At 38.5% G+C, this 25,275-nt stretch overlaps 3 protein-coding genes across 3 annotated transcripts; 1 reads left to right on the top strand and 2 right to left on the bottom strand.

Annotated features, from left to right (window-relative positions):
* Nucleotides 1–12,569: 12,569 nt before the first annotated feature.
* Nucleotides 12,570–13,568, top strand: LOC126787254 (probable carboxylesterase 18). Its single transcript, XM_050513169.1, has one exon. The coding sequence runs from the start codon at nt 12,570–12,572 to the stop codon at nt 13,566–13,568; it is 999 nt and encodes a 332-aa protein (XP_050369126.1).
* A 298-nt stretch (nt 13,569–13,866) lies between these two features.
* LOC126787253 (NAC transcription factor 32-like) lies at nt 13,867–16,316 on the bottom strand. Its single transcript, XM_050513167.1, has 5 exons — nt 15,896–16,316; nt 14,998–15,278; nt 14,863–14,898; nt 14,252–14,369; nt 13,867–13,874 (listed from the first exon to the last, which is right to left on the bottom strand). The coding sequence occupies exons 1-5, from the start codon at nt 16,314–16,316 to the stop codon at nt 13,867–13,869; spliced, it is 864 nt and encodes a 287-aa protein (XP_050369124.1).
* A 1,028-nt stretch (nt 16,317–17,344) lies between these two features.
* Nucleotides 17,345–23,554, bottom strand: LOC126788624 (phenylacetaldehyde reductase). Its single transcript, XM_050514635.1, has 6 exons — nt 23,406–23,554; nt 22,011–22,180; nt 20,504–20,695; nt 19,190–19,352; nt 18,382–18,568; nt 17,345–17,650 (listed from the first exon to the last, which is right to left on the bottom strand). The coding sequence occupies exons 1-6, from the start codon at nt 23,512–23,514 to the stop codon at nt 17,506–17,508; spliced, it is 966 nt and encodes a 321-aa protein (XP_050370592.1). The 5' UTR covers nt 23,515–23,554; the 3' UTR covers nt 17,345–17,505.
* Nucleotides 23,555–25,275: the final 1,721 nt, after the last annotated feature.

The following is a 25,275-nucleotide window of genomic DNA, read 5'->3' as shown; positions in this document are numbered from 1 at the left end:
GGATCATAGGTCACTCTCCAAGTCCATGGATGCTCCTTGAGGTTAGTTAACCCACATGTCTAACCAAGCTTTTTAGTTAACCCTTGTCTAACATTAATATCCTAGTCCACTCTCCGAGCCTAGCTAGGCACACTACAAGTCAGGAAGCGCTTGCACCTAGTTAACCCATGCATCTGATGTGGGAGTCTTCGACTGGTCCTCGCGGTTAGTACCTAACCCAGACAACCGGGGCCATAGATCCATGGATGCTTTGAGCGGTCAGTATGATAGGAGTACAAAGTGTGACGTTCTTAATGTGATTATGCCCTATTCTTACTCTTTGTTACCTCTTATTTAGTATGTTTTAGTTTCTTTTGTATGAATAAGTGTCTAGGTAGAGCTTATATCAATTATAAGTAAATTGATGATGAAATCGTGCTAAGTGTTAATAATCCTTGTTGAGATATGATTCCTTGTTCGAGTAGGATTCATCCTTTCGTATTTCTTTGTTTCTAATATACTTATTCTTATTAGGAAATACAAATCCATGTTGGAGAAGGAAAGCAATCCTAGTTCCACAAGGAAAGAGAAGAATATACACTTAAAAGCCCAATCCATGCAAGAATGAAAATGCTGTCAAGATTTGTAGTCCAACTTCGACGGGCTCCCCTGGATAGCTCCGATCGAATTAGAAGACGTACCTTATATGGATAAAAAGGATTTTGAGTCTAGTTTCTGTAGGATTTGGAATCAAATCAATATCTTATTCCTACAGGGAGATATGACCGAATCATTACTCAAAGGTCCAGTGGGCTCGACGGAATTATCTCAGCCATTGATTTGCTTTTGATCCAAGGGCTATGAGGGAAACTTGGGACTTTGTTCCTCCTACATATAGAGCACAAATATGTATCAGAATGTCCATAAATCCCTGCACCAAAGAATGTCAAAGAAGGCATGCAGCAAATTAAATGAGAAGAGGCAAGAAAGTCAAAGAATGCATGCAGCAAATTTAATGAGAAGATGTAAGAAAAATCAAATATGGCTGCAACAATTAAGACTTTTGCTGCCTCCCTAATTCAAAGGAAGAAATTTGTGCAAAAGAAATAAGCATTAAAGGAGGAAGAAGATATGCAATTAATGCAAAAGATATGCAATCCTTATAGAAATCAGAATTCTGGCACTGCAGATCATCCAACTTTAACGGGCTCCCCTGGAAAGCTCAAAATGACTGAGAAAATGTATCTTATATGGATGAAAAGCCACAGAAGTCTAGTTGAAATTTCCAGTTGGAATCATCTCAATATCTATTTTCTAGAGAAAGTTATGGCCACAACAAGGGACAAAGGTCAAATCTGCCGAATCTAGGAAACCTCAACCAATTTGGTTTCAACTTTGTGGACTTTGTGGCCATCCTCCCTTGGGTTTCTTCCTCTATATATAGCACCTCAATTACACAGAAAAACATCATCAACCTTGCTCACAAGACTTGCCAAAGCTCTGCCCAAACACTTTCATTCACCAAGCATCATAGAATCCGAATTCACCACCCTTCATCATATTTTCTATCCAAAGCTTGGGAGCCTAGGATACCATACTCTTGAAGATCTCGTGCTACCTCTGTAAGGAACCTTGGGAGGAGAATTATAAAGTGTAACTCTTTGATCTTCATGTTTAGTTTTCGGGTTTTTATGTTCTTGTTCTTGGATGATTTATGTTTAGGTTTTGTTAAAGTTATTTTTATTCTTGTCTATGAGATATTTGTAATTTTCGAATGACATGATGAATTAAGGTTTTCGATTTTTTTCAATGATTTTAGGTTTTATGCCATGAGTTTCAATTTATGTTCTTAATTAATTTTCGGTGTGCTCTTATATTGCATGTGTGATTAAGACAAGTAGTTGATGTCGCATATGTTAATTATTCAAAGTTAAAAACAATTTTGATACAAGTAGTTGATTAATTTTTTGTCCCCTTTGTTCCTCCACCGATTATGATCTTAAGTTCGACATTGGATAGGTGCTTTAAACATGTTGATTTCTCTTTGTGATACGTAATTGCATGATGAATTGGTATGTTAGATTTCGTAGCAAGACAAGTAGTTGAGCTCAATAATATCCATGTATTAGGAACCAAGTAGGACCTTGATGCATGATCGAATTTAAGATAAACTATGATACTTACGGCATGAACATGATTGAGAGTAGATTTCGTTACCTTTGTTCTTATGTTATTTGTTTGGTAATTTCTTATGTGTTGGTTGGTTGATCACATGTATATGTTAGTTTAGGTTTATTTTATGTTTGATCCGAAATATATCTCAAATCTTTTAAACTCTTATGAATTCGTTGTTAAATGTTTGTGATTCTTTACCCTGGTTGGATCCCCGGTTTGTGAACGATACCCTCTTGCTTTATACTACTAACGATGCTTACAGGGTTAATATTGATCTCGAGTAATCGAGCCGATCACAGTACCAGACCCGACATCCTAGGTCACTCCATGGATGCTGGTTAACCCTTGAGTCTAGTCCCGAGGTCCTAGGTTGCTTGCTAGACCCATGGATGCCCCGACCGTTGGGCCGCCTCCGGGCCTAGCGGTACCCCCTCTTCTTCTCCAGGTAAATAGATAATTAAATGCTATCTTATGCCTTATTTTAACAAAAAAATTGTTGTCTTGTCTCCTCAAAACACAGGTGCATGCCTCGGTTGCACCGGCCCAGTCGCACCGACCCCGACCGCACCAGCCCGGCTTACCTCCAAAGGAACTACTTCTAGTTTGATCTCATACGTGGGTACGTAGGTACTCTAGCACGTAGAGGCAACCATATGTCGCCAACATCACCATCTGATCCCTCAGATCAAGGCCATCTATGGCACGCATCGCCATATGGTCCCCCGGACCATGCCACACTTATCGAACGCATCGCCATATGATCCCTTGAATCACGTATCGCCATATGATCCCCGGCTCACGTATACGCTGCCACATGCTCCTCCGGATTGTAACATTCGCCTGTCTTGATTTCGGTTAACCCGGAACTGTACTTATTTCCTCGCTCAGTCTCTCTGAGGCCTGACGTCTTTCCACCGGTCCATCCCTGCCATATGGAGACCATGGGACTTATACATTATGCATCATGTGCACACTCATCATATATCATATGCATGCTCATCGTGCACCACTTGCATCCTCATCATGCATCACCATCACATGTCCCACGGACCATACTCACATCATTGTGCATGTTTCTTTACGCCCAGTCCGCCACTATCTTGCATAGGGACTTGGGGGACTGAGGACTGGTAGTGTCGCCGCTGGTGCTCCGGCACTCGTTCAAGCTCACACTCCCGATGTTTTATTTGATAAAATCCCCACCCAAGAAATTCTCTTGACCGAGAATTTGGAGACTTGTTAACGCTACGCCCTTTAATGGGCTAAACATCGTGATTGCTTGCCGCTTTAGGGTCTGATTGGCCCAAAAGCCCATTGCAGGAATTATTAGCCCACGAGGGTAGTTTGGTAAGTTCACTGGTTACACCCTATTTATCTCTAAAAATACGCTTCTCCTCTCCACATCAAGGTAAGCTCTCCTACGTCTTTTATCCTACACTAACACATATCCTAGTCTACCTTTGCTGACTTAGGCATCAGAGAGTTGAAGGCTGGACAACCCGATCTTTACCCCGTAATACTGTGTGCTTGTGGTTTACAGGTGATTGAGCTTCATCGGTTCGCCGGAATTCTGACGTAACAACCACATTCTTTGTTCATCATTTACCTTTGTAAAGATTGGACAATAATGATGATGATGGCAAACAATATTGTGTAAGCCGGGTGAGTGAACGCACGTTTTAAAGTCTTGAGATTTGGCGTTAATTTTGCATTGAGAAGTCGGCACCATTTACTTGTTCAAATTTGCCATGGTTTAGTATGGGGGAATTAAACGTGGAGATAAATAGAGATTGAAGAAATTGTCCACCATTATTTGCATGTGGGAAAGACGTACATGCATGATGCCATTGATGCATCTATCATTATCTTCGTGTCGAGAATTCCTAATGCTTCATGTCTGATCCTCAGAACGACCTTTCCCTTATGCAGTCGTACAATTTTTTTTTATCTTATGTCATATTTGAAGGAAGAGACGTGCTTCTAGGAATCATCTACGGGTCAGGCTCGGCCCGGCCCGGCCCGCCCCATTAGTAGCGGGCCCGTCCTTAGTAAATTTAAATAAGAGACTGGCTGGGCCGGGCTGGGTATTTTCACAAATATGAAGATCCAAATCCGCCACCTAAAGCGGGTCTTGTATTAGAAAAAAACATAATACTCTAATTTAAGAGTTTGAAACAATAAAAGAAATATTATAAAACATTCTAAAAAAAAGTCACAAATAAATTCTAGTTTCGAAATATTGTCGATCGGTACCAGTAGATGTGATCGATATATATATTTAGGGACCCTGTAAAAATTGCATCCGTTTTGACCATGGTTTGACCGTCCATACCTACGGTCAATAAAAAAAGAGGCGTTTTGACATAATAAAACCTCATTGACGAGGAATTTGCTAAATGCGTTTCATCATTGCGACCACGCATGATCGTTGACAAAATTAAGTGATTTCAAATATTTAAACTATTTTCCGCATTCGCATCTTGGTAATGGGTCCCCCCCCTTAGGACATACTAGTGTTGTTTTTGGTTTATCGGAAATTTCGACAGTCAAACGAGATCCGAATTTGATAAAATTTTAAAATGGTCACTAAATATATATACCGATCACATCGGATAGTGTCGATCGATTCTGAGAAGTTTTCTTCATATAGTCGCTTCATAATACGATAGTTTTATTATAAACCTAATATAAATGTTATGATACATTAGTGGACACTTTGGTGATCGACAACTTCAGTTCGAAATATGGTCGATCAACACTAGTAGATGTGATCGGTATATATATTTAAGGAACCCGTAAAAATTTCGTCAGTTTTGGACATGGTTGAATCGTTCGTACCAACGTTCAACTAAAAAAATGTGTTTTGACATATTGAAACCTCATTGACCGGGGCTTTGCCAAATGAGTTTCTTCAGTGCAACCGAGCACGATAGGTAATAAAAAATAGGTGATTTCAGATATGCAAACGGCTTTCGGCGTTCGCATATTTATAATAGGTTCTCCCTTAGGACATATTAGTGGTGTTTTCGATTTACCGAAAATTCCGACAGTCAAACGAGGTCCGAATTGAATGAAATTTTTACAGGGTCACTAAATATATATACCAATCACATCGGCTGGTGTCGATTGACCCCGGGAAGTTTCCTTCATATAGTCGCTTCATAATGCGATAGTGTTATTCTAAACCTAATATAAAGGTTATTATACATTAGTGGACACTTAGGCGATCGCCAACTCCAATTTGAAATATGGTCGATCGACACCAGCAGATGTGATCGGTATATATATTTAGGGACTCCGTAAAAATTTCGTCCGTTTTGGACATGGTTTGACCGTTCGTACCTACGGTCAACTAAAAAATAGGTGTTTTGACATATTGAAACCTCATTGACTGGGGCTTTGCTAAATGAGTTTCCTCAGTGGGACTGTGCACGATAGGTAACAAAAATTAGGTGATTTCAGATATGCAAATGGCTTTCGGCGTTCGCATATTTGTAATGGGTCATCCCTTAGAGCATATTAGTGGTCTTTTCGGTTTACCGGAAATTCAGACGGTAAAACGAGGTCCGAAATGGATGAAATTTTATAGGTTAACTAAATATATTTACCGATCATATCGGCTGGTGTCGATCGATCCTGAAACGTTTCTTTCATATAGTCGCTTCATAATGTGATAGTTTTATTATAAACTTAATATAAAAGTTATGATACATTAGTGGACACTTCGGCGATTGATAACTCCAGTTCGAAATATGGTCGATTGACACCAGTAGATGTGATAAGTATATATATTTAGGGAACCTATAAAAATTTCGACCATTTTAGATATTGTTTGACCGTCCGTACCTACGGTTAACAAAAAATGAAGCGTTTTGACATATTAAAATCCTCATTGACTGGGGTTTTGCCAAATGGATCTCCTTGGTGTGACTACACACAATCGGTGACAAAATTTAGGTGATTTCAGATATGCAAACGGTTTTCGGTGTTCGCATTTTGGTAATGAGTCTTCCTTTATGGCATATTAGTGTTGTTTTCGGTTTATCGGAAATTTCGACGGTGAGACGAGGCCCGAATTGGATGATAATTTTACAAGGTCACTAAATATGTATATCGATCCTATCGGCTGGTGTTGACCGATCCCGAGAAGTTTCTTTCATATACTTACTTCATAATGCGATAGTTTTATTCTAAATCTAATAAAATATGTATATTGTTATGGGAGAATTACTATTCTACCCTTGTGTGTGTCTTAGCTTAATAGATTTCCTGTTTGGAGATAAATTAGCATCTCCATAATAGATTAGGACTCAGAATCCTACGGGATTGTGGTTTTGTAATGCCTATATATAGGCCCCCATATCATTCAATAATATACAATTATTTCATCCTGAAACACGTTATCACGCACTTTGCCCTAAAACCCTGAACTTTTAGAGCCCTAGAAATTTTTTTTCTTCTCTTCTCCTCCGTCGGCCTTCGGCATCTCCTCGCCGGCGCACCTCCTGCTCGCCGCCGTTGCAACATCCCCGCACGCAGCCCTGCCTGCAGCCCGGCACGCTGCCCCTGCAGCCCCCCGCAGCCCCTGCAGCCCGCCCCGCAACCCCTGCACGCAGCCCCGCAGCCCTGCAAGGTCTCCTCCACATTTGTTCCGCAAAAACATATTTTTTCCCCGCAAGACCCTGCATCAAAGGATTTAAAATTGCTCCTCTCGCATATCTACGCAAAAAACGCGAACTTCACGAGCAAACTCTTCGCTTAAGAGAAGCTACTCCCGTCTTCTCTACCCTTTTGGGTCTATGGCCTGCCGAGCACAATAGCCATTTGGGCTTAATACTATATTTTCCTTTTCTTTTCCTTTTTCCTATTTCATTATTTAAATGTTCATCGGCACGTTTTTATTTCTAACGATATTTCACGTGCTCATATAGGTAAAATCATTGCTCGTCGTATTATGGTGATGACATTCATGCCGAGATGGACGAAACTTTTGTCATCTACATACGATTTTGATCGTATCCTCCCAAGATGTTTATGTCATCGGAAAAAGATCGAAAAGGAATTCATCAAGAAACTTCATGCATGACGATCGATTTGCAGAGAAATTTACTTATATGCGGTCTATTTGGCAGACCAACAAGTATGTTTTTCTTAAAGTTGCTGCTTTTGAAGATATATATATAAATTATCGGGCGCTATTAGCCTTTTCATGTCTTCTTTTCCGGCTATCTTATTACGCCGATGAGACCAAAGAGGGATATGATTCCCCTCTTGGTCGACGTTTTTCGTGTGACGGTCCTGGGGGAGTCACGTTATTATTTAAAAGGGAAGATATCGATTTCGTGTGGTCGCCTGAGTGCACTGCTGTTTTGGGTTCGATCATGAGAATCGCCGATATACATCGATTATTTTGTGACCATATACATCACAACTCTTTCTAATTCTGGTTACATACTTGAATAGTTTCGATTATTTGAACCTATACAGCCCTCGTTTCTTATAGAGGCGTCGTCATCACGACTGTTATTTGAATGTTTAAGTTTTCTTAAACTAATGCCTATAAATGATAATCTCAAGGTCTACGTACTCATTTATTTGAGTTGAAATTCATTACTCTAAAGCAGCACTATTTGCTGACAAAAGATCCCAAAAATAACACATTCTATGGGACACACTTAAAGTGATTCAATAAACGTCTATGACGTTGTATTACCAGAGTTGACCTTGAAGCATGCTCCACATCCGCGAAACACATGTCATTTTTGGCACCTGTATCTATTTCTTGAGGGCATTTTGGAGATGGAAAAGTAACATTCTTCCATTCTCAAGTAAGCACATTTTTTAGCCTCAGGCTAAGGCTCCGCCCAATCCGATATGCAAGATTTTGTTGCTATGGACTTTTGATTAGTCAATCTATTTTGACTATGTCTTCTGCTTACTATTTTTCAAGTATGACGTTGGCATTGCCATGATTATTGCTCGACTTTAGCTTAAGTCCTCTATTGGAATTGGAAGCTTGTTTGTGTTGTATTAAATATTGGCATATTCAATAAAATTTCTCGTATTTCTTGTTTACAAGATGGACTCGTGAGAATTTTATTTGCCTTGGCTTAGCATGCATGGTCAACGTTTGCAACTCACGTGGTTTTTAAATTGACCGCTTATGGGTTACATGGGACCCAAATAGCACTACATTGTGAGTTTGGACCTTCAAATTTAGAAAACGGACCTCGGAACGTCAAAATTGACGTCGTTTTTTCCGGTTACTGTTCCGGCGTTTCCGGAACGTTTTCCGCAGTATTCGCCGCCTTCCGGTCATATTCCGGTGTTTTCGGCACCGCCACCCGGTTCCTACTGGCGTCCCCGGTCGAACCTGAAGTTCCGGCCTCCATACCGGCCAGTTCCGGCCGCCGCCGGCCGGTTTCCGGCAATCAGTGCCGCCGGTTTCCGGTGAGTGTTTCCGACGATTGTTTCGTCGTTTCTTGTCATTTTTCCGGCCTATTTCCAGCAGTTTTTACTACCACGTTTTCCCAGTCCAAATTTCACCCGGTTTTGAGTTATTTTGACATAATTTTCCGGTTAATTTTCCGGTTTTCTCCAAGTCTTTTCATAGCTCAAACGATTTTATTATTATTGGTGACCACCCGCACCAATTGGATGGTCTTTACCACCCAAATTGTTTGGTATTCAACTGCTCCAATAACATGTTTTTCCAACTCTTAAGTTGAAGAATGTAGTTCTATTGCCATGTGATACACTCAATGGAATTGCACATTTGTTTCAATCCCCCCTCTTACAATATCCTACGGCGTATTGTCTAGAGAAGTTCATCGCGTTGTTGACTCTCTTAATTTTATTTTGAGCATGTCCCGCCGTGAAATCGAGTGTCTTGCTAATTGCATAATCACCCACACTGTCCTACGGTGCAGGTAGTTGTTTTACAGATCTCGTGCGGAGATTGTGTTCTATATCTTCGTGCCTTGCTAAGTTTTAAAGGCCATACATGCCAATGATGAATTTTCATCTTGATATTTGTGTTAAGAATTGAGAGGAATAAATATGTCAGATTTTATTGACAATAGCTTTTTCAAGCTTAGACAATAGCTTTGTTAGCCTGCGGACATAACTTTGCTTGCCTGCAGCAGTAGTTTTATGTAACTCAAGATTCTTTGAATCATGGGTTCGGTTTTGCTGTCTCCTCGGTTTTGACATGATCATTTTTTGGTCATTTTGAACAAGATATGATGATTCGAGTTCTTTGAAATTCACATGATCATCTATTTTTCATGTTCACGAAGCGATTGGAGGACCACCTCACCCATGCTCCACACGGTGAGGCCGAGCCTATCCGTGCCATGCACAGTGAGGCCGAGCCTGCCTATTTCGGCGGCTCCATGGCATTAAGGGCGTCGGTGGCGGCATCCCCTCCTTCACAGGAGCTTGTGATGCCTCCCGTGTTTTCTAATGCCTCCATGGTAATCTCTGATGGCCATCGCTCATTTTCACTTGTCCGCTATTTCCAATCTTCAACCGTTGATCTCTATCCTGCGATATTAGCAGACGGTCACTTTGATGAGACATACTTCCCGTCGTTAGGGGGAGATATGGAATGCTCCCATTCTGGTTTTAACGCCAGGAATTGACGTGGTGTGGCACTATGTCTCATTAAGATCCCGCACTACTCAAATTGAGCAAATGTGCAATGCATTATCGACCTCTAGAAAGTCAAAGATTCGATGCTCAATGACTTTACCGATATTGCGAAACTGACGAGATCGCACATAAATGTTGTGATGTGCCGGTAAGGTTGGAACTCTTAGAATATGAGAGAATTTCATATGACCTGGTCCTAGCACTGTTGGCACCATTCCTGACAATGGAAAGGAAGCCGGCGATGGCACCATCGTATGCTGTGGTGTTGTCGGTGCCTGTGGTATTGCACCACAAAACAAGGCTGGCAAACGCAAAGATGGACTAGTCAGGGTCATAGCTTCGGTCTAGGCTCCTACCTAGATGAGGGAGAGACCATTATTCTCTGGAATCAAAACCAGAAAGAAGCGAGATGTGTAGACACAAGTATTTCGCCCATCATCAAGAGATATTCTCTAAACATGTGTATCAACTAAGTTTCTGTGGGACGCTACAGACTCCTTTTGTTGATGTTAGAGAAGAATAGAATTCTCACAAATTGATCGTATACAACGCGCGCATGTGTTTAATGGATTGATCTCCCATGATTGATGATGTATTCGCTTATGCTCTTATTCCGTTGTAAAGTATCAATGACGAGCAACTTGACCGAAGTTGAAAGAATCAATACAGGCTGAACTAGACTTGTTATGTTGGTCGTTGTTCGTAAGTGTAATGAGAAAGATGAAGTCATGCGATATATGCAGGACTTATGGCGCAAAGATTGTCTCATTATCCTAGTATTGACTATGATGAGTTATATTCTCTCGTTATGGACATAATTACTTTCCGCTACTTGATCAGTACTAGTGTCCATGAAAACTGATTTGCAGCATATGATAGTGGTCATAGAATATATGTAAAGGGATCTTGACGCAGATATGAGAGTGCCCGAGGGACTTTAAATGCCTCCAAACCACGGAGAGCTTATGTAATCAGATTGTGACGTTCGAGAGAACGTAGTACAATCGGTTGCAAGAACTCATACCCATATGTGTTCATATGAAAGCTAATTCTTGATTCTCTATTCCGTCTAAGTAAAGATGATGAAGAGATTCAATGAGCAATAGATTCATATATGTAAGTGTTGTTGGGACACTATTGCTTTCATTATGATGTGATTAACTATGCGCCTATGCATCGTCATTGGACTTGCATTGCTCCATTGACATGGGTTTAGTTCTACACTTAATGAACCAACACAAATCCTATCCACACCAACGCCGCTAGCAGCTCCAGCAACATCAACGTATGCCTTGGTGTAGTAGTCGACACTGGTAGCGTAGAGGATGCGTACGGTTCCGTCTCGGACCAAAATCAGTCCTTCATTGATCCATTCCCTCATTCTTTTGTGAAAGACACATTGGATGTGGCAAATCAGAATCTGTCCAGTTTCGTAGGTCAACTTCAACGAGACCTACAAGACAGATCGCTTGATGAAATATGGTGAAATTAGTACCGTTGGAAAGACCTATGTGTCTACTTTCCAGGGACACCAACCATTTATTCATAGCTATCATATTGAGTGAGTTATGGCCGTTTTAGCAAAGTAGGACAGTTCTGTCCAGAAATTTGCAAGTCAGTCAACTTCGACAGAGTATTGTGAACTTCTCTGATCGGATTAGGTTGTGAACCTTATGTCACTGGAAATCCACGGGTGTCTACTTTTCAGAACATTTTACGGTTCGCTGATACCTATTTTGGCGAAGAAGTTATGGCTGTTTAAGTGAATGAAGGTCATTCTATCCGAGAATCTGATTTTCATTGCAAACTCTTGTTTTGAGTTGTTATGCAATCTTGTTTCCTAAGATCTAAGTTTGGCTAAGTATAGCATGTATGATCTAAAGATGTGTGGCTATATTAATGATTAATCATTAGCTCAAGACTACGTTTGAGAAGCATGTAATGAACGTTGTATACGTTGTTCTTTGTACTCCATGATTATGGCACTAATCAGGGGGAGTTGTTTCGTAGACTTCAAGGGGAGTCTACCTCTCATGATGCTATCAAATGTAGACGGTGCGTTGTGCTCTTTTTCCCTTCAATCAAGCTTTTGTTTTTACCCAAGAGGTTTTTATTTTGCTTGATAAGGTTTTTACCGAGGCAACGATGTGTGCACCATGCAACCTAGGCATGCGACACAAGGGGGAGTGTTCCGGGAGAATTACTATTTTACCCTTGTGTGTGTCTTAGCCTAATAGGTTTCCTGTTAGGAGATAGATTAACATCTCCGTAATATATTAGGACTCCGAATCCTACGATATTGTGGTTTTGTAATGCCTATGTATAGACCTCCATATCATTCAATTATTTCATATACAATTATTTCATCCTGAAAACATATATATAATATTTTATTATTTAGCGGGTTTTGACGGGCCGGGTTTCACCTCTCTAATCTAAACCCGACACTCTACCTATGGAAGCGGATTTTCTCGCGGATCGGGTTGGGTAAAAGCCTGTATGCCTCTGCGGACTGTCGGCTAAATGAAGAGGCATACGTGCTTCATTCAACAGAGTTATCAACCTTGTAGCATTTCTAACCACTTATATTTTGTCTTCGTTTTTTTTTTGTCATCGTATGATTGAAGATAACGTATGAAAAGCTAGTATATACTATAAATTGCGTGCACTAGCTTTAATCGATCCATCTTATTATAACGCAAGTATTAGCTCAACCTCAATTCTGCCGACAAATACAGAGAGAAGGAGGACAAACAACAGCGATGACCGGAAACGCTCCAATATCGCAGGACCTCCCATGGACGCTCCGGTTATTCATTTTCATTCTCACCTTCGTGCTTAATACCGCTCGCCGCTCAAATGGCACTGTTAATCGCCCATTCATGAAAGTCTTCGATTCCAAGACCTCTCCTTTAAAAGAAGCCGACGTCCAAACCACTGATGTAATTGTTGACACCACCCGCGATCTATGGTTCCGCCTCTTCATCCCCACCACGGCCACCACCACCAAACTTCCGGTGATAATATATTTCCACGGCGGCGGTTTTGTCTTCTTCTCAGCCAACTCAAACCTCTTCGAAGCCATCTGCAAACGCCTCGCAGTGAATCTCCCGGCCGTCGTCATCTCAGTCAACTACCGGCTTTCGCCAGAGCATCGCTACCCGTCTGCGTTCGAAGATGGATTTGACGTGATAAAGTTTATCGATACATCAAACTTGAAAGGCTTTCCAAGTAACGCTGACCTCAACAGGTGTTTCCTTGCCGGCGACAGCGCTGGCGGCAACATGGCACACCACGTGGCTGTCATGGCGGGTGAGCACGAGTTTTCGAAGGTGAAAGTGATTGGCATCGTAGGGATACAACCTTTCTTTGGCGCAGTAGAAAGGACTGAGTCGGAAATCAGGCTTGATAAAAAGACGTTGATACTTTCTTTGGAGATAACCGACTGGTACTGGAAGGCTTTTCTGCCGGTGGGAGAGAACAGAGACCACCCTGTGGTTAATGTCTTCGGCCCACGATCAGAAGCTGTTTTGGGGTTCAACTTCCCGGCGACGATCGTCTTCATGGGAGGGTTTGATATATTAAAAGACGGGCAAAAGAGATATTGCGAGGGGTTGAAGAAAGCTGGAAAAGAAGTTCATATGGTCGAGTACCCGAATGCATTTCATGGATTTTACTGTTTTCCTCAGTTGAAAGAGTGGTCTTTATTAATTGATGAGCTGAAGGACTTCATTGGGAAGCAATCAGCAGCTCATCAGTAACATGTCGTTTGTTTCTTTTGTTTGTTAACAGGCATATATCAAAGCAACAACGTAAACTGTAGCTAATGATCGAGCAGTGATAATTATCTATTTTGTTGCTTCTCATTTTCTATTTTGTATCTTCATTGTACGAATTATGTTAGTTAGACAAAGTTTTATATCAGTATGTTAATTAAAACTAGGATAATTAAAAGTATGTACTATGTATGTACGCATGCAAAAATTAAGTTGACATCAAGTTATAAATACTCATTATATATTCCACCAAGACAAGCCACAAAAACTGTTATTCACTAGCCTAAAAACCTGGAAAAAACAAAATAGCAACAGAACCAATTATGGTTGAGAAAATCTAGAGATTATTCTTTGAACACACTTGAAATGTTCCTTAATTACCTAAACTTGGATTATGCAGCAGAACATCGTACCTAACTCATGGCCAAAAAGATCCAAGAGGCGAGAATGTAGGATCATAAAACACGGTACGATCAACTTCTGTTTCTGTTTCTTCAATGTATAGACTAGATGGTGGTAATAACAGAGGCTTACCAATTTCTTGTTGAATGCTCTTTTGATCACAAGGCATTGATGGAGGTGCATCAGTTGCTTGGTCTATCATTAAATGTGGTTGACCATCATGTGGTTGTACGATAAAATCTTGACCTGGAAATTGCATATCATACTTCTGATCACAACAAGCTTCATCTGTGCATATTGTCGAACCAGATGTAGAGTCATTAACTGACTGCATAACAAGCTTTGGGTCTGTAATTTGCACAACACACTTTTGATCAGGTGCTTCTTCTGTACATAAAATTGATTCTGGTGGGATGTCAGTTGGATGGACATTACACTTCTGGTCTGAAAATTGCACACAACTGTTTCGATTAGAGAATTGCACACTAAAATTTTGATCAGGATATACTGGTGAAGTAGTTCCACAAGCATGTTGCATTTGCAACATATTTGCATAACTTTCTGTGGAACTCAAAGGGATCGGTTGGAATCGGTGGTGATAAAGCATGTTGTTGTTGAGTGCAGCAAGCATAGGACGCCCATCCGAGTAAGGAGGGTAAGTATATGCATAATTATGACATCCGCTATCAAATTCATATGCTTGATGAACAATATTGTAAGGGTGTTCCCCTTCAGATTGCAGTGTTTGAGTGTCATCCACTTGACCATTCATCTCAATTTCAATCTCCATGTCATTCGGAAGTGATGTAGAGATACTTTCTTCAGTAAGATCCGATTCATGATTAAGCCTTTGGGTTTTGTTGTTCTTATTAGCAGCTTTCTTATAAATTCTACAAAGAACCCAATTATCCAACTGCACAATCATAAATAAAATTGAATTGGTAGGGAACACAAAGAAAGTATTAATTATACTATATATTTAAAAAGAAGACAATGAGAAAGTCATGCATACCCTCATGTCATTTTCAGTCCTTTTGGTAGTGTGAGATTCAGGGACTCGGTACTCATGCATGATCCAGCTGGTCTTTTTACCCTTTGGAGGTTTGCCTCGGTAAAAAACGAGAGCCTTTCTACATCCAATTTTTACCCTACCAGACCATATAAATTTGTCAGCACCTGTTGCCTTCCAATATCCATCACCAGCTGCCCTATTTGGCCGACGTCCATTACGATACTTGCGGTCCCTTGGAGTAAAGAAATACCACTCTTTTTCTCCATATGTTTCATAGTTTTCTGGTTTAAGAGAAAGAGTAAATTTAAGTGAGAATTATTGATTTATTTCTAGATAAGGAAGCCAACTAAGTAATCTATTTATCACAGCTATGACTATAATAGCAATAATTAAGTGAAATTCTCTATATAAACATATTATAAAAACCAGTAAACAATGAAAAGGAATTGATCATATTAATCAGCATAAAAAAACATTGATGATTAAACTTAAGAAAGTATTCTGACCAATTAGACCAGTCAAATAATCAGATGAAATGAGGAGACTAAATGGAACAACATTAAATAAATTTAGATATGAAGAGCCAAATACAGCAACCAACTAGAAGGAACGTACAAAGAAAAATAGCAACATATTCTATATTTTTTGTTAATATTTAGAAGATGTACAGAAAAGTAATGATCATATATCGTATATTTTATAGAAGCGTCTATCGATCTAATGTTCAGTTCATAACAAACGACACTTGCGAATATTAATGTTCATATGATCATATATATCATATCGATCTCATGTTACGCTAGCTCAAACATATTCACGTGACCTATAATATTGGTAATTAAAGTATGAACGTAATAAATAATGAATCGAACAGCCTTTGAATACAATTAGGGTTTACCAGCAAGCGTCTCAGGATTGTGACGGTAGAGATTAACCTCCATGATCTTGTTGGGAGGCAAAGGCTCGTTGAGAATTTTTTTCAACAAGTAATGCTGCACAAGTTCGTCATCACGAGGATTGAACCTATAGCCAGGTGGGAAGCTCTTCAGAAAAGCATCCTGCTGCCTTTTCAGGTTGTTGTTGAAATTGTTCAGCTGCTCTTCTTCCTCAGAAAATCGATGATCAACCACTGTGCCAACAGATGGAGCAACAATGGCATCTTTCGTCCTCGTAAAAGAAGCCTCATGTTCAGTCTGTTCTTGCAATTGCTTAGGACTAGGGCTACCACTGGACGTGCTAACTTGGCTAACAGAAGCCTTGAGATGCGGATGACTTTCCTGAACAGGTTCCATAGTTGGACTCTTGGAGGGAGAAGACATTGACGCAGACGCAACTATGACTCCTCTATCACTCTCTCTCCCTCTCTCTTCCTCTCTCTCTCTCTTCCGTTGGGTTGAGATATTTGTTGTGCCTATGAGTTAGAGTCGGAAACTAATTTAAATGGAAGTAACTTGGTTCACTTCGGATAGGACCAAAAGATTCGCAGTATTCACGATAACTATCGTCTATCGTTATAAATTTGAAACCTAGAAGATACTGATAGAATTTGTTGCAGTTGTATATTAATTCTGATATTTCTATTTTAATTTACATCAAGTTACCGATTTTATATAAAAAGTTAAAACCATATTTATTTGTCTTATCCTTCTATTTTCTTGGTCAGATTTGCAAGTTTGTTTTACTTCATTGAATGATAAACATTTGGTAATTGGTATACAAGGTGGAAATAGATATCTTTAAGAGGGTCCTATTTCTTATGTATACATAATAACATCACATTGCAAAACCTATAATCAGAACGAATCAATTGTTTTTCTTTTGGGTTACATGGAAGCCAGGGGTCAGAGCCTCAGAGGGGAAAAGACAAATACCCTATTTCTTTTGGGTTACTAAGCTGTATATTAATTTTGATATTTATATAATTTTATATTAAATTATCGTTTTATACACAAAATTAGAACGATAAGTATTACTGTATTGATATTGTCCTATCCTATTTTTTCTGCGAGACATAACTTTGAGATGATATCTCGGAAAAACCTCTGGCTGTTTTACTTCAACAAACATTTCTTGAAAGGGTGATAGGGCTTAAGGTCCAATTCTATATATATCTAGATATATATTACATTGCAAACCCTATAATGAATGCATAACGAACCAATTTTATTTTTTTTCGTTTTCTTTTGGGTTACATGTAGCTGTGGAGGTCGAGGTCGGGATCAGAGAGGAAAACCCTACACAGCTCTTGGCTTAGACCAGCTAAAAAGATGTGCCTCAAGAGTCAAGGCGGGAAAATTAGAGGAAGGAAATATAACAAACAATGAACATAAGAGCCAAACGCATCAACTTATAATCAGAATCAGTGATTCAAGCTTTATTGAGGGGACGTAAACAGTACATAAGCAGGAATCAACAACTTGGAGACCAAAACCAAACACCATCTGAAACACATTGGTTCCACGAATAGAATTTGTTTTACCGCGACTGACTTTATTTCAAAGACCTAAATCAGAAACTAATGAAACTCTTTTCCTTCAAGCTTTCAACTGTTTCCTTCAGGCTAATGTCTAATGGAACAAATTCAATACCCAAGCTCTTTGCCTTTTCCTTGGACACCTGATATGTCGGCACATGAGGTTTATCATCCGCACATCTGCTAATGCCAAGTGTGTCAGTTTAGATGAATCTTAAAGAACCAAATTTACACAACAGTGGCAGGAGGTATAGATTCATAGGATCCTTAATCAAATGATAGCACAACACCCCTTCTATATATATATATATATATTTTTTTCACTAATCCAAAGGAAACACAAATAAGTCCACCAACAGAGAATCGTACTGATTCCACATTAATTTCTTGTATCATAATTAAACCCATTAAATGGTTCATGGACAAATGTACTCACTGATCATAGAGATTATCAATGAGATAAACTATCCTGCACATAACAAAGTACATGCATATGCAGACAAAGTGAAGCAACAGCAACTTGACAATATCACTTCTGAGCAAGAGAAACCATTTACACGCAATGATACCAAATCAAGCTCTACTCAATAGTACAAAAAACAATAGCTACTGCTTCTTTCAAGCTCTGGCCTGTTTCCTCAAGTTCGAGACAAATGAAATGAGAAAGTAAATTATACTGCTAAACAATAATTTCAGCATAAAAAATAAATTAAAAGAGCCATGTAAAGGTAGTCAAAGAAAAGAACATATATTATAAACAAAGATCTGTTTAAAACAAGATATACCGATTTCTTAAATAAGCAAATTCAGTTGAAAAAAAGGAACATATGTTATTATATCTTAATCATGGGACCATGTTGACATGGAATTGAAACAACAATTGCTAAATTGGTTGGAAAATAAAAACTTACTTTTCTGGAAGTTGCAAATCAGGGTACAGCTCATGTAAAATTTGCACAACTTCTGAAAAGTGTGTAACTCTCTCGACTAAACAGTATCTTCCACTAGCTGACGGAATCTCAAATGCTTGAACATGCGCATTGGCAACATCTTTGACATTAATCCATCCAAAACTTGCATTTGGATATGTTCGAGCTCCTGCATCAAACAAAAAATGTGAAGAAACAGTTTGATAGTTCAATTAAAACCATTTGATAATATAATCAATTGAAACCTCTTCAAGAGACTGAATAATAAGCAATAAACTATATCCTACGAGTTTCTGAACTAACATAACTTGAATATATTTCCTGAAAATGAATAGTACACAAAATGGGGACAAAAGCCCACAACCAGAGCAGCATGTTCACCCAACATGAAGAAGCATCAATTAGATTAAAATTCTTTTTCATTCACACGTTTTTAAATGCTTTTCCCATATGGTTTACAAAATGGGAGAGGCCAACATTCCTTCCACAGCAAATCCACTGTTGGATGGTACAGAAGTTAGTTAGCTAGGGACTGACTTGCAGGCGCACTACATTGATCAAATTTAAGAGAAAAGAATCAAGGAAGGGAAAGCTAGCCTGGGAATTGAACTTCGCTCAGTTGTGTCAAATTTTACATGACTACAACCTCCTATCTCTCTGAGGGCCTGATATTCTGGTTGCTAGGCCATAAGTGCTTTTTGTGCATGTGTGTTTGAAGTGCCTTTTACCCCCACAGTGAGCACAACCAAAATGATAAACAAAGCCATATATAATTATCATGAAATAGTACCCTTGATAACATTCAAAATTGCAGCAGCACTTGTATTTAGCGTTGGCTGTAACAGAGGACCAATCACCATTGCAGGATTAATTGTAACCATATCAATTCCCTTCTCCTTAACAAATTTCCAGGCAGCATCCTCCGCCAACGTCTTTGAGAGCACATACCATAGCTGGAGGAAGCAGGGATTAAAAATCAACAAAATTAGTTATTACTTATTACCTTGGTAAATTTTTACAAATAAACATTCCTTGTATTAGTGAACCCAGAAGCCAATGCAACTAAACTATGACCAGGCAGTCAAACGCATAATATAAGACTGTTTGGTGCCCAACATAATCAACTTCAAAACAATAGATGTCTTCTAGGATAAAACAGCGTATCTAAATGTTTAATCACTACATTACAATCTGGTTGGAAACACTAGTAATCTTCAGCAGTTGTCATTAATCAGCAAAAAAGTAATCAAATACAGGAAATGCAACTAGTGCAGTAAATTATAAGGTTTCTGATAGCGGCAGAAAACATAACAGAAAATAATAGATGAAAAGACATGTTTCAGCATCAGCATTACATAATACTTTCATGGTCAACACAAATGCCATTTTGAATGTATGAACATGTAACTGGAAGTTTCTCCCATCGGAAAATTATGGTAACTCCAGCTTGTCTCTGTACGGCTTAATGGCTAACCCCCTCCCTATTAAGATGAAAAAAATACGCCACCTTTGCCACACATGCATACATAACAACACACATATTACATATGTATATTTAACAAGGTCAGCTAACACCTAATACAGAGAAACAGGTAATTAATACATGCATGCATAGAAACACACACTAGTAGTATCACACCACTAACAGTAGGTGTAATGCCCAAGGCCTCAAGCTGTGGTGTGTCAAAACCCTAATGGTGTGCAGCTAGTAGTTCACTAGTTTTATCCTATTCCCCTACTGGTGTGATGCTAATATTTAACAGGATCATATGTGTTAGATAATGAATACTTCAACAGAACCTAAAGCTTTTCTAGATAAATGTGCCAGAAATGTGAAAAATTCATATCCTATTCTCCATTTCACACTTTCCTGAGCCCCAATTATATATATATATATATATATATATATATATAACAAATGAACAGACCATTCTTCCTTTATACAAAGAAAATTATATATTTTGAATTGGTCGCATCTAAGGGTATGAAAACCAATTCCAACAACTGATACTCAGTTTCCTCTACATTATCATTAAAAATTGACTCAAAGTACAACACATTTTTTCTATTCACAGGAGCATCAATTATGATAGAAGATGCATACCTTTGATTCCTTGCAGACATCTGGATCAGTAAACCAAGTCTCATCAACAACGACATCAGGAGTTCGAGGCTTTCCATTATATGCAACTGCAGCTATAGATGATGTTAAAACTACCCGTTTGATAGATGGAGATTTTGCACACGAGTTAAGGACATTAAGTGTTCCCTTTACTGCAGGATCAAGTAGTTCTGCCTGAATGAGGAAATTTTATACAACAATTAGAAACCACAACAACCCATCCTACTATTTAGCAGTGCAAGAAACAAAGGAGGTTAGTTTTCTATATTATATTATTAAAAGGAGTACAAGAATGTCATTTTAAAATAAATTACAGGTTAACTCTTGCATCACATGTAAGGCAGGTTAGATTAGACAGATGCAAGGGTCCAATATTAGAATGTCTAAGGAATGTCATTTTGCAATAAGCACGAGTCTTTATCTTTCACATTATTATAATGTCATTGAAAATGTTGAAATGAATTCTAAGCATTGCTTATTTAATGATAGTAGAAGAAATAATTCAAACAGAATAAATTGAAAAAAAAAAAGGTAACGAAGACTTCCAGCTCAGATGTAATTTTATAAAAACAAAACCAAAAACTAGAGGGCAAGCACCAGTCTGCTGCCATATTGAAAATGCAGTAAGGAAAACAAAATCTTAGCATGATGCTGAAAAAGTTTTATTTGTTATGGAAAGACCTATCTTGTTTCTCTTATATTCTATTAATACACCTATAAATCATGACCTCCTGTGACCCTTCATTCACAGTTCCAGATATTTGTAAAGACTAGTTCACATCATGAGCAGTGGATCAGAGAAGGCATGTGTCCAAAGCGGCAGAGCCACATAGGCTTGGGAGCACCTGGCCCCTTGATATTTAATATATCTCTTTAGATGTCTTTACACTCCTTCATAGTCTTTTATATTTTCGCCAGAAATTTTGACTTGCAAAATTTTCCAAATTCCCGGATTTGAAGAGATCAATCCTTCTCTTACAACAAATATGGGAAAAAAATTATTTAGTTATTTCCCTAGTGCAATTAGTTTTCAACATACCAAGAGGCATACTTGGCCAAACGTATAAAAAAGAAATTGTAAAGTAGACAGTGGATGCATGAGCAAAATCTTGATTGCGTACTCCAAAGGAATGAAAAAAAGACGCATTAATTTGCATTTGTATCAAGAGGAATTTATCGTACATGCGTGTTTGGTTGTAGTAACGGCTACTTATACTAATTATATGTTTCCAGTCTTTTCTAAACAGCATGGAACAAAAAGGGGTTCCCATGACATGGGGCATGGGCTATGTAAACTATTAGTCCGTCAGGTGGATTGTAAGAAAGGAGCATATCTGCCTGTTCTGACCCCTTAATGATTTGGTCAGGAATTTGTAATAAATTAGACATTTTTATGCGCTTTAAATCAGACAAAGAAAATATAGAATAGTTTTATTCTAAAGTCTATTGGAAATCTGAAGGACATAAAAGCCATAATATAAAGGAGAACCTTTGGGTCTGTGACGTCATGATAAAAGGGAGATGCAGTGTGGAAAACACATTCACAGCCCTCAACACCAGAGTCAAAAGAACCTTCTTCTAATAGATCTGCTTTAAAAAAGTGAAGTCTCTCCTTAGCTCCATCAAATGCAAGCAAGTGCTCCGTCTTTGTTGGATCATCTGTGTGTAAGTACAACATTAGGACGAAAGTAGACATCGACTCAGTGTATGTGAATAGAAAAAACTATATTGTAGAGGAATATGCAAAACAAGTAACCACTGAGACCGTTGTGGGATTAATGATTCAGCCCAAATGATTTACCAAGGCAAGAGGTATTTTATATTATATTAAAAGAAAGCATACCAACAAAGAAATTGGATTCCTTTTGACAAAGTTTTGGTGCCAATCAGGAAGGAAAATTTCTCATCCTACTTGATGGATGATTACCTTAAAGCCTCATTAGTTGAACAAAAGGAAAGACATGGTTACCTACAGCAACCAAGGAGCCTAATTGCCGCTATTGTTGTTTCTGTTAGGAGAGGCAAGCATGAGTGTCTGACTACACTACATTCTGCTTCAATGAGTGATGGAATACAACTTAAGGTTTGAGTGAAGACAATTTGGATATCAGTCTAAGGTTGAGAAAACTGTTAACGGGGTAATGATAGTGAAAGAGAGCAAATAGAGTTTTTCATTCTTTTTGCTTGATTTCTCCAGTTGTTCATCAAATTATATGTTCAAGGCTTGGTAGCTACCGATATAGTGGAAGAGACTGTCGTTGCTGCCCTGTTGGACAACCATTTATCTTGCTGGTGCTTACCTCTACATTTTATCACCTAAGATTGATAAGTTAATTCTTTTTGTTCTTGTTTGTTGCTCCAAATTCTAGCCAACCCACAACAAAGACACAAAACTAACTCAGACTGGTCGCTCCAACTCACGAGTTTTAAGTCAGAATCAAGCTGTGCAATCAATTTATAAAAAAAAACCGAACAATTATGTTTCCAACTGAACAGAATCAATGTGCTGGTTAAGGTTGGCTTGCAAGTAGCAACCACACCTTGAAAACCAGCTTGCAAAGCAATGATGCCAAAGAGGTTATATCCTAGTACAACATGTTCAGTTATTCTCATTTGGAGACACAAAAATTTGGGTAACATGTTTTCATGATTTATGACTTCACTGTATCCAACTCTCCATCCATATCTGATGCAGCCTAAAAACTCAATTCAAGCATCTGGGTCCCACAAGCCAAATACAGAAAAGCATCAAAATTTTCAATGCAGAGGCATAATCTGAAAGAGGGCTGTTGCTATTTGATGCATTAATCAAATGAAACAAAGATCAAAAATTCAGAATGAAAACGATCACAAGGAGAAATTGGCATGGGGAAAAAAAACTGACTTGGGTTGCGAACAGAGGCCTTGACAGTGTAGCCGCGTTGGAGAAGGAGCTTGACGAGCCATGAAGCAATGTAACCGGAAGCACCGGTGACGCAGACCACCTTGCTCATTCTCTCTCTCTCTCTCTCTCTCTCTTTCTCTGATGCCGGAAGTTCACACTTGTTGGGTCTCTCTGTCTCTCTCTCTTCTTTATATATATGGGAATTTGATGATGGTTTCTTTATGCCTTATGCGTCACCACTTAGCTCACAATGCCCAAATTAAACACACCAATATTGTAATGATTCTAAAATTTTGAGCATAAAAAAACTTAAAATTTTATGTCGTTAAACACTAAAACAATCTCAACCAATCGAAATCATTTTAAATGCACAGCGGATCATCACTGAGTTCTCAATACAACTCAGAAAACCAATTATTACAAACCAAATTTATAATTCAGCAATTACATAAAATGGGAATGTAATAATCCTAACAATCTCTCACAAAACTCACCAATAAGTCCTCACAAATTCTCACACACAATTCTGAAATGAAAACCACACCACAAGCAGGATAATGAATAACTTCGAGACTCTGGAGTCCTCTCTCAATCTCCACTAGTCAACACCTGCAGAATTATCCCCTAAACCATCGAATTGGTGCACCGGGATTGTAAACACAAACCCGGTAAACTTATAGCTCGTATGAGTAAAATGAAAATATAATTCGCATATCAATATATACGAAAAAATCACAAATCAACAAATATAAATGTCCTCATGAGTCAATGGACGGCCCATCTGGTTGTCCCAAAATATATGAAATGAAAGTGCTCATGAGAAATCGTGCAACCCTTCTGGTTACCCAAAAACTTTTATAATACGGGTACTAATGAACGCTGGTATACATCCGTTACCCCTCACGTAGTACACCGCTGATATTGGGTAACCACCCACTACCCAACATCTAACACAATATGAGTACTCATGAGCCGATAACCACCCGTTACCTCACATGCAGTACTCCGGAAGACAGACTAGAGCTCTAACTATATCGTAACTTTCGCTCGGCCAAAGGCTAGGTTCCGACTTGCCAAACACGTACAATAATCTCACATCATATTGTACAAAAATCAAGTCTGAAGACAAATCAACATTTTAACAATCTCCATGTTAAAATCACGTACAATAATCACACCTCATATTGTACAAATCAAAACCACATGCTTGGTATATAATCTTGTCATCAAAATGACATCATCACGATAAAATCATAACAGTATATTATATATCAAACTATATATATTTGTACATATTACCATGTATACAATATATATATATAATCCGCTATATCCTATACATGTCATATTTCATAAACACGTCCGAAGACAAAACGTTTTAACCAACACCATGTTAATATTATGTACAATAATCACACCTCATATTGTACGAATTAAATCTCATGCTCAATATATAATTCTCGTCATCGAAATGACTAATTCCAATGAATTCATAACAGTATATAATATAGCGAACTATATATATATGTACTTATTACCATTTATACAATATATATATATAATCCATTATATCGTATACGTGTCATAATTCGATATTAAAGACTCTTGCAAAATCTTGAATCTCCGCAAGAGTAGATTCGTAAATATGTGAGATTTTACTCACCTTATCGACTCGAGCGTAATTCCACAATTTCCGTAGATAATTCATTTCCTTGATTTATCAATCACCTTGAAAACATAAGAAAAGAATTTAGAAACGTTTCGTAAACCTTTAAATGCCGAAAAAGTAATAATCGGTTACTGTTCAGCAATTTTCGGTTTTACGAATTTACTGTTCACTTGGTACTATTCACGTATTTACTATTCGTGT

Source organism: Argentina anserina, chromosome 3, assembly GCF_933775445.1.
Source record: "Argentina anserina chromosome 3, drPotAnse1.1, whole genome shotgun sequence".
NCBI classification, from domain to species: Eukaryota; Viridiplantae; Streptophyta; class Magnoliopsida; order Rosales; family Rosaceae; genus Argentina; species Argentina anserina.
Note: the sequence above shows the minus strand (reverse complement) of the source record. Positions and strands in the feature narration are given on the sequence as shown.